The sequence below is a fragment of the Dendrobates tinctorius genome, unplaced genomic scaffold (genome assembly GCF_039654945.1).
Source record: "Dendrobates tinctorius isolate UK_male_01 unplaced genomic scaffold, ASM3965494v1 ptg000211l, whole genome shotgun sequence".
NCBI classification, from domain to species: Eukaryota; Metazoa; Chordata; class Amphibia; order Anura; family Dendrobatidae; genus Dendrobates; species Dendrobates tinctorius.
In genome coordinates, this window is record NW_027361878.1 from 22,245,575 (window position 1) to 22,261,607 (window position 16,033).

General features: G+C 44.3%; 1 protein-coding gene across 1 annotated transcript in view; it reads right to left on the bottom strand.

Annotated features, from left to right (window-relative positions):
- The window catches only part of DNAJC4 (DnaJ heat shock protein family (Hsp40) member C4), a 30,546-nt gene that overhangs the window by 13,181 nt on the left and 1,332 nt on the right, over nt 1–16,033 (bottom strand). Inside the window, exon 2 of the mRNA XM_073554594.1 lies at nt 400–498. Coding sequence (XP_073410695.1) covers nt 400–482 — 83 coding nt within the window. The 5' untranslated portion in view covers nt 483–498. The remainder of the gene's footprint in view (nt 1–399; nt 499–16,033) is intronic.

Below are 16,033 nucleotides of genomic sequence, written 5' to 3' on the forward strand. Positions count from 1 at the left end.
TTTATTGAGCACCACCTCTCAGCTCATTTATCCAATTGCAAAAATAACTTTAGTCCAAATTACTTATATTCAGGATTAGGCCATAATTAAAAGAAAAAAAAAAAAAGGTTGTTATTGAAGGAGAACTCCCCTACGACATCAGTATTTATTAGGCGCTACATGGCCACTTGGCAATTTAATGTCTCATTTATGTTACAGGTTATAGGAAAGCTTTTCGTAGCGTCATACCGCAATATCACAAGGAACATTACTGAAGAGGTTAAACATAGGAATAAATTGAGAATGTTCAGAGCAGGGTGCAAATAGCACCCATAACTATATACTATACAGAAGCCTGGGGGTTGTCACAAACGCTCCCCATTATTAGCCCTATGGCCCAGGACACATATACCACCTCACCGTGAATACGTTCCAGCACAGCGATGAGTCTGCAGCATACATAGTTGTCGTCCTTCTTTACACAAACCGCGCCATGACATCATGGGTCATGTTAAATCCCTGTGAGTTGAGAGACAATGGGGTAAGTGTTAAATGAGAACTCACGTTCCATTAAATTACTCTAAAATATGGCTATTATTCTAACACATCAGCCACTACAGGGGCCTACTGCTAGGGGCTGTCAGTTATAGTTTATTCTAGCTCTGGTTTACTACTGCTTCACCTAATTGATTCCTGTTTTGCCCTCAGCCAGTTTACTGGTGATTCTTCTGACTCACGACTTTGTCTCTTGTCTAGCCTCCAGGATCTGACCCAGCAAATTGACCAATCCTGCCATCCTGCTCCACCGGTCAGCTGCTACTTCACGGACTCAAATCAGGGCTCGTGTGTAAGACCACCTCAATGTACAGGGATTTAAAGGTGAAGGCAAGGGCTTGCTGACGATTCTCCTGACTCATGATTTAGTCTCGTCTAGCCCGTTCTGACCCGGCGGCATCAACATTTCTGCCATCCTTCTCTACCGGCCAGCTGCTACTTCAAGGACTCAAATCAGGACCATGTGTATGTCCACATCCTTGTACAGGGGTTAAAAGGTGAAGGTAAAGGCTTACTGACTATCCTCCTGACTCTGTCTCTTGTCAATCCTCTGCGTTCTGACCCGGCAGCATGACCATTCCTGCCATCCTTCTCCACCAGCCAGTTGCTATTTCAAGGACTTAAATCAGGGCCCATGTGTACGTCCACACACTTGTACAGGGGTTAAAAGGTGAAGGTAAGGGCTTACTGACAATTCTCCTGACTCATGATTTTGTCTCTTGTCAATCCTCTGGGTTCTGACCCGGTAACCTGACAATTTCTGCCAGCCTGCTCCAACAGTCAGCTGCTACTCCAACAACTCAGGGCCCATGTGTAATTTCACACCCACTGCACAGGGGTTAAAAGATGAATTTATAGATTTCCCTGGGACCTGATAGTCAGAGGGGCTGGCTAAAGCTGACAAACTATGGAAGCCAAAATACAGTTGTGTACTGGCTCATCTGTATGAAGCCTTATACTGCAGTGATTTGACTGTAGACAAAACTCATACTTCATGCAATAAAGACTGTGGGGGAAAGTTGCATGTGACCCCTCTGAACAATAATCAAAAATGGATCGTTTTTTTCTTTTTTTACAATGGTAGTCAAGTGGTTGCGTTGGGTCATGTGCTGCAACATTGGTTTAAATGCAATATAGCAATATTACACAAAGATCATCATGCCACGCTACAGATCACCCTAAAACTGGGTTCACAGAGCAGAAAATGTGTGTTCAGTGGGAGAACCTGAAATCCCAGGAACAAGTTGTATTGATAAAGTGTCAGAAACATGTAACGTGTGGGAGCTGGGGAGCAATAGGGTCTTATCCCACAGTAAACAATTATTTTAAATGGGGTTTGATAACCTGATAAAGTTGTGTGTCACACATTTTAGAAGTGATCAGCTACCAGAGATCCATAGGTCGCCAGACTAGATACAAGTGGTGAAGAAAAAGTTGTGGATTATTCCCTGCTGCTAGAGGAAAGACAGGATCCAGAATACAAGGAGTTGTTTTTTTGTGGTTTTATTATCAAAGCATTTCAAAGCATAACACACATCATCTTCAGGATAAACCACATATAGTGGTTTGCCAAAGTATTCACCCCCTTTGTATTTTTTGTGTTATGCTTCCTCACAACCTGGAATTTCAGGTGTTTTTTTAAGGGTTTGCATCAGTTCATGTAAAGAACATGCCTACAACTGTGAACATTTGGTTTTCTTTTTATGTGAAGCAAAAAACAAATAGGACAAAGTAACTGAAAATTTCACTGTGCACAACTATTCACCCCCCTAAAGTCAGTACTTTGTAGATCCTCCTTTTGAAGCAATTACAGCTGCAAGTCACTTTGGATAAGTCTCTATGAGCTTTCCACATCTTACCACTGAGATTTTTGCCAATTCTTAAGAGAAAACTGCTCCAGCTCCTTCAAGTTAGATGGTTTCCTCTGGTGAACATCAATCTTCAAGTCTGACCACAGATTCTGAATTAGATAAAGGTCTTGGATTTAACTAGACCAAATCAAATCACATTTACACGTTTCCCCTTACACCACTCGAGCGTTGCTTTAGGCCTGTTTCACACTTCCGTTTTTTCAAATACGTCAAAATCCGTTGTTTTCCTTAAAAAAACGGATCCGCCATTTTTTGCAGGATCCTTTTTTTTGTCCCATAGACTTCCATTACGGTTACCGCGGATCCGTCAAAAAAACGGATCCGTTTTTTAAAAACGGATCCGTTGGCATCCGTTTCCGTCAAAAAACGGAAACGGATCCGTTTGGCGGACACAAAAACGGAAGTGTGAAACAGGCTTTAGCAATATGCATTGTGTCATTGTTGTGATTCAGAGTGGTCAAGGAGTCCAAGGTCAGAAGCCAGCAAGGGTAAGTCATAAACAAAAGGAAGAGACAGAAGAGTAGTCAGGTAAGGTTCCGAGGTCAGAGTTCCGGGAGGATAATGGATCAGAGCTGAAGGGGTTAAACAGGTGGATGGTCAGAACGAAGTCCAAGGTCAGGCAACAGATCAAGCATATAGAACTCAAGGCACAGGGAAGCACAAACCTCACAAGATGAATGTATGTCTGGCAGTGGTCTGGGCAATTACCGGGATAGTGAACACTTGGGAGACAGCCAACGCCTCCCAGTCACCGATTGGATAGTCAAGCTGTCAATCAACACACAGATCAGCATGCCCCTGTACCAGATTGGATGGCTGAGCTGTCATTAACTGCATTCCAGACACCTTGAGGGGTGGAACCGTGACAATTGTCTTGTTGAAAGGTGAACCTCTGTCCCAGTCTTAAAACAATGACAGACTGAAATAGGTTTTGCTCAAAAATATCCCTGTATTTCACACCATCCATCTTCTCCTCGACCTGCACCATTTTCCCTGTCCCTGCTGCCGAAAAACATCCTCACATCATGATGCTTCCACCGCGTTTCACTGTGGGGATGGTGTTCTTGGGGTGATGACCTGTGTTGGTTTGACACCAGACATAGTGTTTACCTTGGTGGCCAAAAAGTTCAATTTTGGTCTCATGTGACAACAGCTCCTTCCTCCGCACATTTGAGGAGTGTCCCACATGTCTTTTGGCAAACTCAAAACAAGCCTTATAATTTGGGTGTTTGGATAATGTTGTTTAGTGAGTGGTGCTGTTGTTGTGGTGATGTTTGGTCAGTGCTACCTCTTGCTTAATAATGTTGCAGCCTCTGTGGCCTTTCAGAAAAGGTAAAGTGTATATACTGACAGACCATGGGACACTTAGATTGCACACAGGTGGACATCCTGTCACTAAACACGTGACTTATGAAGGTAATTGCTTGCACCAGGCGGATCACACACGAATCAGATTACAAAAATATTTAAAACACAGGTTGTAATATAACAAAAATAGGTAAAAAGCCAAAGGGGTGTATACTTTTGCAAGCCACTGTATGGCTACGTTGACAGAGAAAACAGCTTTAAAGGAATTAAATTGAAAAAAAGGCACCGAGGAGACACGTGACATGACAGAGGTCACCTCTCAACCATTCTGATGAAAAAACGATGATACTTATCCCAGTTTAAAAACTAGCCATATATTAGAGGATTTTGCACAAAGCAAAAAAAACAAATGTAATATATCAATTTAAAACAGTGTTGTTTTTTTAATAAATTATTTTTAATGTATAAAGAAAAATGGAAAAATAGAGAAAAAAAATGGAATCGAATAAACTAATGGAGTCGAACTGGTGATTGTATTTGGAATAAAGTGTCAATGAGTCGGTGCTGTTAAGTGAGCCATGGAGAATGGATGTAAAAATGTCTTCTAAAGTAGACTACAATTATACAAAGGGACGTGAATGAATGAATATAATAGTAAAATAAATTATGTAAGCGATGGAGATTTTTTAAAAATGACATGCAACTTGTTTAAATACCAAACTGTAAATGGGATTCGTACCAGTGTTTGTGAGGACATATGTGGTTTTGTCCTTAAGAAGAAGTTTGTTATACTCCGAAACGCGTCGATGATAAAACTGCAAAAATATAGCTCCTTGAATTCTGGATTTTATCATTCCTTCAGCCGGGTGGAATAATCCACAATTTTTCTTTCATCAAGAATATGTGATGTACAGATGACAGTCCACGATGTGTAATCAATGGAGTTTTGTACTAATTGTGTTTCGCATTAACGAGATTGATCATGTGATTTTCGGTCAGTATCAGGTCACGGTTGGGCTTCCACATTGGACGCAGCATGTAATTATCACTCTCTACCCGTCATCGCTATAGTTCTAATGCAAATACCCGTGTAATCGCCTACTAATGGCAGGGAATATTTTGGCCTTCACTTCGGTGTATGGTAAACTTTGTGGGCAGGCAATTAGATATGCCGCTGCTGTGAGGAATCCTGTTTGTGCCATTATCCGGTTTTCTACTCAGACATAAATGATCAAACGCCGGGAGAGGAGAGGCCGTCCGCTGGTGGAGATGCCAATGTAAACCACATACATGAAAACTAGTGCAGCTGAGCTACAAATAACAAACTAGCACACAGCACAACCAAGCATCAGGACTTTATATACATAAAGCTAAGTGGTGTTTCCCTGTTTGTGTTTTTCCTTAGTGTGTATTAGTACAGCGGTGGGGCCAGTGCCTGCGCCACCCAACTCCCTAGCAAGGGATAGGTGTAGGGTGTGCTTGGGTGACAGGTTCCTGATCGACGCCCCGGTGCGGAACCGGCATAGGGAACGTTAGGAGCGTTAGGGACGATGACTCAGGGGAGTGCAGGAGATCTCCATGGCCCATTTCCCTATTGCAGGGCCCACCGTTGTAACTGTTTCCCCTTTCCCAGTGTCTTGTTGTTGTAGTACCGGCCGACTGGCCATGTCACACAGGACAGTATCACGTGCCGCGTCTTATAGTTTCAGTTACCGGCCTGCGGGTCGCGTCACACAGGACGGGTCATCGTGACACTCAGCTCCATTTGTTGTCTACAGGATTGCTGGAGAAAGCCAAGTACAGTGCTTCGCTAACTCCGTCAGTCCCATAGGGAACGAATGGGGTGGAGGTGTGTATGCTCGGCCTCCGCTTCTTTCGGATGTGGCACTGCAGAGCCCCATTCTCAACATAGGTAGGGGTCCCAGTTCTTCTGAAGTTATCACATATATTTAGGATGGGGGATAATTTCCAAACTTGGTGCAACCCCTTTAACCCCTTACTGCCACTGGACGGAATAGTACTTCCAATGGCAGTACCCCCGCTTTGATGAGGGCTCCAGCGTTTTCAACAGCTGACATGTGCCCACAATAGGCACAGGTGGAATCGCGATCCACCCACGCCTATTAACAAATGCTGACAGCGGGATTTAACCAGCGCTTCCAGGCCGCCGGGCTGGAAATACGTGCATTGCTGACCCCCGTCACGTGATCAGGGGGGTCAGCGATGCATTGCCATAACAACCTGAGGTCTCTTCGAGACCTCTATGGTTGTTGATGAGGCATTGCTATGAGCGCCACCTGGTGGTTGGCGCTCATAGCAATGCTGTAATTCTGCTACATATAGGCGATCTGCTCATCACCTATACAGTTTGTAGCAGAGCCGATAAAGTAGTGGATGCTTCTAGCCTCCGATGGAGGCTATTGAAGCATTCCAAAATTACAAAAAAAAAAAAAATTCTAAAAAATATGCAAAAAATAAAATATAAAAGTTTAAATCACCCCCCTTTCGCCCCATTCAAAATAAAACAAATAACACATACACATATTAGGTATTGCCGCGTTCAGAATTGCCCAATCAATAAAAAGAAAAAATAAAGGATTAACCCGATCGCTAAATGGCGCAGCGGGAAAAAAAAGAAAATCGAAAAGCCAGATTTACGTTTTTTTTTGGTCGCCGTGACATTGCATTAAAATGCAATAATGGGTGATCAAAAGATCGTATGGGCACATAAATGGTATCCTTAAAAACTTCAGCTCGGCACGCAAAAAATAAGCCCTCACCCAACCCCAGATCACGAAAAATGGAGACGCTATGGGTATCGGAAATGGCGCATTTTTTTTTTTGCAAACTTTGGAATTTTTTTTCACCACTTAGATAAAAAAATAACCTAGACATGTTTGGTGTCTGTGAACTCGTAATGACCTGGAGAATCATAATGGCAGGTCAGTTTTAGCATTTAGTGAACCTAGCAAAAAGCCAAACAAAACAAGTGTGGGATTGCACTTTTTTTGCTATTTCACTGCACTTGGAATTTTTTTTCCCGTTTTCAAGTACACGACATGGTAAAACCAATGGTGTCGTTCGAAAGTGCAACTCATACTGCAAAAAATAAGCCCTCACACGACCATATTAACAGAAAAATAAAAAAAAGTTATGGATCTGGGAAGAAGGGGAGTGAAAAACTATAAGATATGCCATCATTTAAATGGCTTATTAGATGTTGCACACTAAGGGTGTCTGCACACGTCGTGGATTCTGCTGCGGATCCGCAGCGGATTTGGCCCTGCGGATCCGCAACAGATCCGCAGGCATTGTACAGTACAATGCTAATCAATGGGATTTCAAAACCGCTGTGCACATGCTGAGGATTTTTCCGCGCAGATTTGATGCGGTTTTGAATCCGCAGCATGTCAATTCTTTCTACGGATTCTGCAGCGATTTGACACCTATTCCATTGTCCAGGTGTCAATCCGCAGGCAAATCCACAGGTCACTTTACCTGCGGTTTTACCTGCAAATCCGCGCGGAAAAATCTGCAGATGATTATGCACTGTGTGCACTGACCCTTACACATCAGGAGATGAAGGAGTTCGGTCAGCACAAACCTGCATATGCTTGTGTCCTAATCTAATGGATAAGACAGGTGCATGATACCTGTCGATCAAGCACACATCCTACAATTAATGTGCCGACAATTAAGGGATTTGTCCCCTGGTACCCCACTGATCCTGATTATGAAGGGTTTCAGCGTTACCTTCCTCAGTTTTACTTCTGCAGTGTCGCCAGTAGAAACTGGGGACAAAGCGCTGAATCTGCACTGTAGCCCTTTCATTTTTAGGATTGGTGGGGTTTCCAGAGGTTAAGTTAAGCAATAATTCATTGATGGCTTATTCTAGGGATATGCCATCACATACTCAGTTGGAATAACCCTTTAAACTCTTTGGGGGTGTAAGCAAAGCCAGATAGGACTGGGTTAAATCCTAGCACTGCAAGTCTTGATTAGATGCACCTAGCTAGCTTTGGCTAAGAACCAGGAAATTGATTCACCTTGTGCCAGTCGACTGGATGTTGAACAGAGTGCAGTGTGTTGAATCTGGTGAGTGACCAGCCAAAATGTGAGCTGTAGCTGGGAGAGAGACAAGCCAGAGTCTCTCTCTGAATGGAGCCTGCAAGTGTCAGCTAGGAAAGCTGAGCAGTCTGCGTGATGGAGTGGCATAGAACCATATGGTAGCTGCAGCCTGTTCAGTGTGAACTGTGTATGGATTTGAACGCTTTTTGGTCAAGGAACTCAGTGTGAAGGAGATACCGAAACTGGTAGGACACTACCTCTTCTGTGTGTAAAGTTTGCTCAGGGACAAAGGACTGTAATCTGTCCGGAGTAGCCCATACTGACATATATGTGCCTGCTGAATAAACTTTATTTGCAGTGATACCTTTGTGCCCAGAAGAGGTCAATTTTGAGACTAAACTGCATTGTCTTTGTGAACGCTACCTAATTCCATTCTGAGAGCGTGAATCCCTACGAGGTCCTTCTGACAATCACTCCCAATAGTTATTTATTGGATGTTGTATATAGTGACCTATTTTTCTGCCTAAAAGCTATCCAGCAAAAAAAAAAAAAAAATCCCCCTTCATAAGTTTCTGTAGTGTATGTATTGGACGCATAACCTGAAGATCTGATTCTCAGTGTAAAATCTGTCTCCCCAGGTCCACATGTGCCATTTATAACACTTTGCTGGGCCCCTCACACACCTGGATTTGGGGCACAACTACCTCCTCTGTACCCCCTATAGATACACCCCAGCTGACTGGAAAAAGCTTATGTGGATTAGGCTTCAAACAACATCTGGATAAAATTCAAAGGATTTTTAGCAATGATTATGATAAAAAATATGTGGAAATGAATAACATGTATCACCGAATATGGAAAGTTCCACCAAAGCAGTGAAAGTCTGCGGCGCACAACATTTTTTTTCCACAAATTTAGGACCCGATTAATCAAACAGCTCCCACCCGAAATCTGCAGAACTGTCTGAAACTTAAAGGGAATCTGTCACCCTATTTTTTCGACTATCAGCTGCCGGCACCGCCATCAGGGGCTTATCTACAGCATTCTGTAATGCTGTAGATAAGCCCCCGATGTAACCTGAAAGAGTAGAAAAATTAGTTAGATTATACTCACCGGGGGGCGGTTCTGGTCCAGTCCGGGTCCGATGGGTGTCAGAGTCCAGTCCGGTGCCTCCCTTCTTCGAACGGTGACGTCTTCTTCTTTCATTCCCGTCACGGCTCCTGCGCAGGCGCACTGCTCTGCCCTGTTGAGGGCAGAGCAGAGTCCTGCAGTGCGCAGGCGGCGGGAGAGGTCCGGCGCCTGCGCACTGCAGTTTTCTGCTCTGCCCTCAACAGGGCAGAGCTGTGCGCCTGCGCAGGAGCCACAACAGGCAGCAAAGAAGAAGACGTCACCTGTTATGAATGAGTCACCGTAGGAGGCAAAAACAGAAATACTAGCTAAGTCCAGAAAACCAGAGAAGTTGGCAGCTATCGGATTGCAGACCCCTGAACCTATCATCAACAACTAGCAGTAGCCGTGGGGGGTTCCTACGGTGCCCTAGACCCCTCGATCACAGCCGGAGAACTACATAGCCTAAAGACAGAAAGGGAAATCTAAACTGCCCCAGAGCAGACCCCAAAGCAATAGGCAGCCCCCAACATATAATGACGGTGAAGCAAGATGAAAAAACATTCACACAGATAGAAAGATAGGCTGAGCAAATGATGGGGCCCAAGCTAACTAAATAGGACAGGATAGGAAAGCTGCTGTCTGCAATCCGCCAAAAACTCTATCAAAACAAGGGCCAACAGGCTGATAGGGAAAAAGGCCCTGAAGACGCTAGGCTTCAAAAAGACTATATCAGCATTCAGGTATTTTCTGAAGACAGAGCAAAAAGGAATTCAACTCACCCCAGCAGGGAATGGCAGAAATTCAGAAAAACAAGGCAAAACAAAACAAAACACAAATGCAAAAAGCAGTGCAGAAAACTTAGCTTTTGAGGAGCAGGAATCAGACTGGTCTCCTAGAATCCCTCAAAGAGATCATCAGCAAGGCAGAAGGGCGTCGGCTGCCTTATATCCAGTCAGCAATTCCCGTCACCCAGTCATCATCATCATACCCAGGTGCTTGGTAATCAGCCTCACTACCTTCCTTCACCAGATGAGGGAGTTCATCAGACCTCAATGGTGAAGGGGAAAATGAACTCACAACAGTACCTCCCCCTTGAGGAGGGGTCACCGAACCCTCATCCACGCCACCAGGGCGATCAGGGTGAGCCCGATGAAAGGCACGCACCAATCTTTTGGCATGAATATCAGAGGCAGAGACCCAGGAATTATCCTCCTGACCATAACCCTTCCACTTAACCAAATACTGGAGTCTCCGTCTAGCCAGACGGGAATCCAGTATCTTCTCTACCTCATATTCCATGTTACCTTCAACCAATACAGGGTCCGGAGGTGCCCCCCCAGGAACTACTGGTTCAACAAACCTCTTCAACAAGGACTTATGAAACACATTATGGATTTTAAATGTGACAGGAAGAGCCAAACGAAAAGAGACCGGATTAATAATCTCCAAAATCTTGTAAGGTCCAATAAATCTAGGCTTAAACTTAGGAGAAGCCACCTTCATAGCGATATTTTTTGATGATAACCAAACCATATCACCAACCTTTTACTGGGGACCAATGGTCCTATGTCGGTTGGAAAACCGCTGGGCATTTTCCTGGGAGAGAGATAACTTATCCACCACTTGGTCCCAGATCTGGTGCATTCTCTCCACCACAGTGTCAACACCTGGGCAGGCAGAAGACTCCACCTGCCCTGAAGAAAATCGAGGATGAAACCCAAAGTTACAAAAAAAAAAGGTGACATCAAAGTGGCAGAACTAGCTCTATTATTTAAAGCAAATTCGGCCAAGGGCAAAAATGAAACCCAATCATCCTGATCAGCGGAAATAAAACATCTCAAATACGACTCCAAGGTCTGGTTTGTTCTCTCCGTCTGCCCATTGGTCTGAGGGTGAAAAGCAGAGGAGAAGGACAACTGAATTCCCAGCTTGGAACAGAAAGTCCTCCAAAATCTAGACACAAACTGAACTCCTCTGTCAGATACAATGTTCTCAGGAATCCTGTGCAAGCGAACCACCTGTTGCAAAAACAGGGGCACCAACTCAGAGGAAGATGGCAACTTAGGGAGTGGTACAAGATGAACCATCTTAGAGAACCTATGACAAATCACCCAAATAACAGTCATTCTCTGAGAGACAGGTATATCAGAGATGAAATCCATTGAAATATGGGCCTCCTGGGGACCGGCAAAGGCATCAACAACCCACTACAGCGAGAACAAGGTTTAGACCGGGAGCAAGTCCCACAGGACTGCACAAAATTCCTGACATCACGAGACAAGGCGGGCCACCAAAAAGACCGACTCACCAGATCTCTAATACCAAAAATACCTGGATGACCAGCCAATGCAGAGCAATGAACTTCAGACATCACCCTCTTCTTCCACTGGTCAGGAACATACAACTTTCCCCTGGGACAACGCTCAGGTTTGTCCTCCTGGAACTCTTCCAGAGCACGTCTCAAATCGGGCGAGATGGCAGAAAGAACTACCCCTTTGCCTAAGATGGCAGCAGGCTTGGTCACCACAGGAGAATCAGCAATGAAGCTCCTAGAGAGAGCGTCTGCCTTGACATTCTTAGTGCCAGGAAGAAAAGAGACCACAAAATCAAAACGTGTAAAAAACAAGGCCCACCTAGCCTGTCTAGGGTTCAAGCGTTTGGCCGACTCCAGGTAAATCAAATTCTTGTGGTCAGTGAGGACCACGACTTGATGTTTAGCTCCCTCCAACCAATGTCTCCACTCCTCAAATGCCCATTTCATGGCTAACAGTTCCCGATTTCCCACATCATAGTTACGTTCAGATGGAGAGAACTTTCGGGAAAAGAAAGCACAGGGATTCATTTTAGATGTTACAGGATCCTTTTGGGACAAAACAGCTCCTGCACCAATCTCAGAAGCGTGCACCTTTACCTGGAACGGGAGAGAGACATCAGGTTGCCGCAAAACCGGGGCAGAAGTGAATCTTCGCTTCAGCTCCTGAAAGGAAGAAACAGCCTCCGGAGACCAATTCAACACATCAGCACCCTTCTTAGTCAGATCAGTCAATGGCTTGGCAATACTAGAAAATTTTGCTATAAATTTCCGATAAAAATTAGCAAAACCCAAAAACTTCTGGAGGGCCTTCAAAGAAGTGGGCTGAACCCAATCATAAATGGCCTGTACCTTGGCCGGGTCCATTTCAATAGTTGACGGAGACAAAATAAATCCCAAAAAAGAAATCCTCTGTACCCCAAAAAGGCATTTCGATCCTTTGACATACAGGGAATTCTCCCTCAAGTTCCGGAACACAGTCCGAACATGTTCCACATGAGAATCCCAATCCTTGGTGAAGATCAAAATATCATCCAGATAGATAATCAAAAATGTATCCACAAAGTCTCGGAAAATGTCGTTCATGAAGCACTGGAAGACAGAAGGGGCATTAGTGAGCCCAAAAGGCATCACCAGGTACTCAAAATGTCCCTCCGGAGTATTAAACACCGTCTTCCATTCATCCCCATGCTTAATGCGGATAAGATTATACGCCCCCCCTGAGGTCAAGCTTGGTAAACCAGCAAGCACCTTTAACTCTGGAGAATAGATCAGAAATCAGGGGTACCGGATACTGATATTTAATAGTAATTTTGTTGAGGGCACGATAATCAATACAAGGCCTTAATGAACCATCCTTTTTGGCCACAAAAAAAAAAAACCAGCACCTAAGAGGGAAGAGGATGGTCTAATATGACCCTTCTCCAACACCTCCTTAATATAGGATCGCATAGCCTCGTGCTCGGGTACAGATAAATTGAAGAACCGACCCTTGGGAAATTTACACCCCGGGCTCAGTTCAATTGCACAGTCATAACTCCTATGAGGAGGCAAAGACGCAGACTCATTCTCACTAAATACATCATAAAAGTCCGCCAAATAGTCAGGAACATCATGCGACTGAGGAGAGGTGGAAAAAACCGGAGCCTCACTAAGGGCACACCGACAACCCCAACTCACCACAGACACAGATTTCCAATCCAAAACTGGATTATGAATTTGCAACCAGGGAAACCCCAGAACAATGGTATCATGCAAATTATGCAACACCAAAAATCTGCAATTTTCTTGATGGTCTGGGGCGACCCGCATTACCACCTGGGTCCAAAACTGAGGTTTATTTTTGGCCAAAAGAGTGGCATCAATCCCTCTCAAAGGGATAGGCGTCCGCAGAGGTGTCATCGGAAATCCACAACGTTTAGCAAAATCCAAGTCCATGAGGTCCAGGCTGCTCCCGAATCCACAAAAGCCTTGGCGCAAAATGTGGACAGGGAGCAGATCAGAGTAATTGCCAGAAGTAACTTAGGTTGAACACCACCCACAGAAAACGTGTGTGCAAAATGTTTCTCTCGTTTAGGACAGACAGAAATAATATGCGAGGCATCTCCACAAAAAAAACACAGCTTATTACGCCTTCTGAACTCCTGACGTTGCTCCCTGGACAAAACTCTATCACATTGCATAGGTTCAGACACTTGTTCAACAGGTGGCAACACCTCTCGTGCAGTCCTGCGTTCACGTAAACGCCGATAAACCTGAATGGCTAATGACATAGAATCGTCAAGACCAGAGGGAACAGGAAATCCCACCATAGTATCTTTTACGGCTTCTGACAAACCCTTCCGAAAGAGAGCTGCTAAGGCATTATCATTCCAGGTAGTAAGGACCGCCCACTTTTGGAATTTTTGACAGTACAATTCTGCAGAATCTCGACCCTGGCTCAATGCCAACAGGGTCTTTTCAGCCTATCAATAGCATTAGGTTCATCATACAACAACCCCAAGGCTTGAAAAAAATGTGTTCACATTAGTCAGAATAGGATCATCTGGTTTCAAAGAAAACGCCCAATCCTGGGGATCGCCACGCAGCAAAGAGATGACAATTTTAACCTGCTGCGCGGAGCTCCCTGAGGAGTTAGGCTTCAAGGCAAAAAATAATTTACAATTATTTTTGAAATTCAAAAATTTAGACCGATCCCCAAAAAACACATCAGGAGTAGGGATCTTTGGTTCAGCAGCATGTGAATGAGCAAGGTAGGCGGAAATTCCACGCACTTCTGCAGCGAGCTGCTCCACACGATCAGACAATTGCTTTATCTCCATTGAGAGAAAAAAAAAATTCCCCCTATGCCTCAGAGATATAGAGGAAAGAATATACACACTTTTTTTTTTTTTACAATTCTTTCCTGCTATTGAGTACTCTAGGATCTGCGGTATGGCTGGTGATTCTGTTATGAATGAGTCACCGTAGGAGGCAAAAACAGAAATATTAGCTAAGTCCAGAAAACCAGAGAAGTTGGCAGCTATCGGATTGCAGACCCCTGAACCTATCAACAACAACTAGCAGTAGCCGTGGGGGGTTCCTACGGTGCCCTAGACCCCTCGATCACAGCCGGAGAACTACATAGCCTAAAGACAGAAAGGGAAATCTAAACTGCCCCAGAGCAGACCCCAAAGCAATAGGCAGCCCCCAACATATAATGACGGTGAAGCAAGATGAAAAAACACTCACACAGATAGAAAGATAGGCTGAGCAAATGATGGGGCCCAAGCTAACTAAATAGGACAGGATAGGAAGCTGCTGTCTGCAATCCGCCAAAAACCCTATCAAAACAAGAGCCAACAGCTGATAGGGAAAAAAGCCCTGAAGACGCTAGGCTTCAAAAAGACTATATCAGCACTCAGGTATTTTCTGAAGACAGAGCAAAAAGGAATTCAACTCACCCCAGAAGGGAATGGCAGAAATTCAGAAAAACAAGGCAAAACAAAACAAAACACAAATGCAAAAAGCAGTGCAGAAAACTTAGCTTTTGAGGAGCAGGAATCAGACTGGTCTCCTAGAATCCCTCAGAGAGATCACCAGCAAGGCAGAAGGGCGTCGGCTGCCTTATATCCAGTCAGCAATTCCCGTCACCCAGTCATCATCATCATACCCAGGTGCTTGGTAATCAGCCTCACTACCTTCCTTCACCAGAAGAGGGAGTTCATCAGACCTCAATGGTGAAGGGGAAAATGAACTCACAACAGTCACCGTTAGAAGAAGGGAGGCACCGGACCGGACCGTGACGCCCATCGGACCCGGACCTGACCAGGACCTCCCCTGGGTGAGTATAATACAGCTCCTTTTTCTTATCTTTCAGGTTACATCGGGGGCTTATCTACAGCATTACAGAATGCTGTAGATAAGCCTCCGATAGCGGTGTCGGCAGCTGATAGGGTGACAGATTCCCTTTAAAAGTTGCAAAAGGGTGTGTGCACACGTTGCAGCTTCTGCTGCGTTGCACAGTACCCTTTTAATCTATGTAAAATGAAATCCGCAGTGCCCACAATGCGGAATTTTCCGCGCGGATTTGCTGCGGTTTCAAATCTGCAGCATGTCACTTCTTTGTGTGGATTCCGCAGCGGTTTGGCACCTGCTCAATGACAGGTGTCAAACCACAGGCTAATCCGCAGAAAATCCACAGATAAACCACAGGTCTTTTGACCTGCGGATTTACCTGCTGATTCAGACAAATCCACACGGAAAATTCCGCAGCAGAATCCGCAACGTGTGCACACACCCAAAAAATGTTTTGAGTTTTGGCATTTTCATTTTTTTTTTTTTTTTTTTTTTAAAAAGGAGCAATACTTAGCGGGAAAGGGGAGTGGAAAACTTAGCTTCGCCATTAAACTTGTCCAGGCATATGATATTAACTTATCCTTTGGCCACCTTCACACGTTCAGTATTTGTAAGCCAAAACCAGGAGCGGGTGATAAATACAGAAGTGGTGACGTGTTTCTATTATACTTTTCCTCTGATTTTTCCACTCCTGGTTTTGGCTTACAAATACTGATGGAAAATACTGACCAAATACTGAATGTGACCTTTGAATTAGTTATTAATATCAAAGTCACATAAAAGCTCTGTGTGAACATGCACTAAAAAGCAAATGTCATTTGAGGTGTTTCTGCTTAACCCCATAACAATTTTGTTTTTAACTTTCCTTCTTCCACGAGCTATAACTTTTTTATGTTTCCGTTGACATACACACATAAGAGCTTGTTTTATGCATTACGAGATGTAGTTTTGAATGAATTAATTTTACCATATAATGAAGTTAAAATCCGTCAAA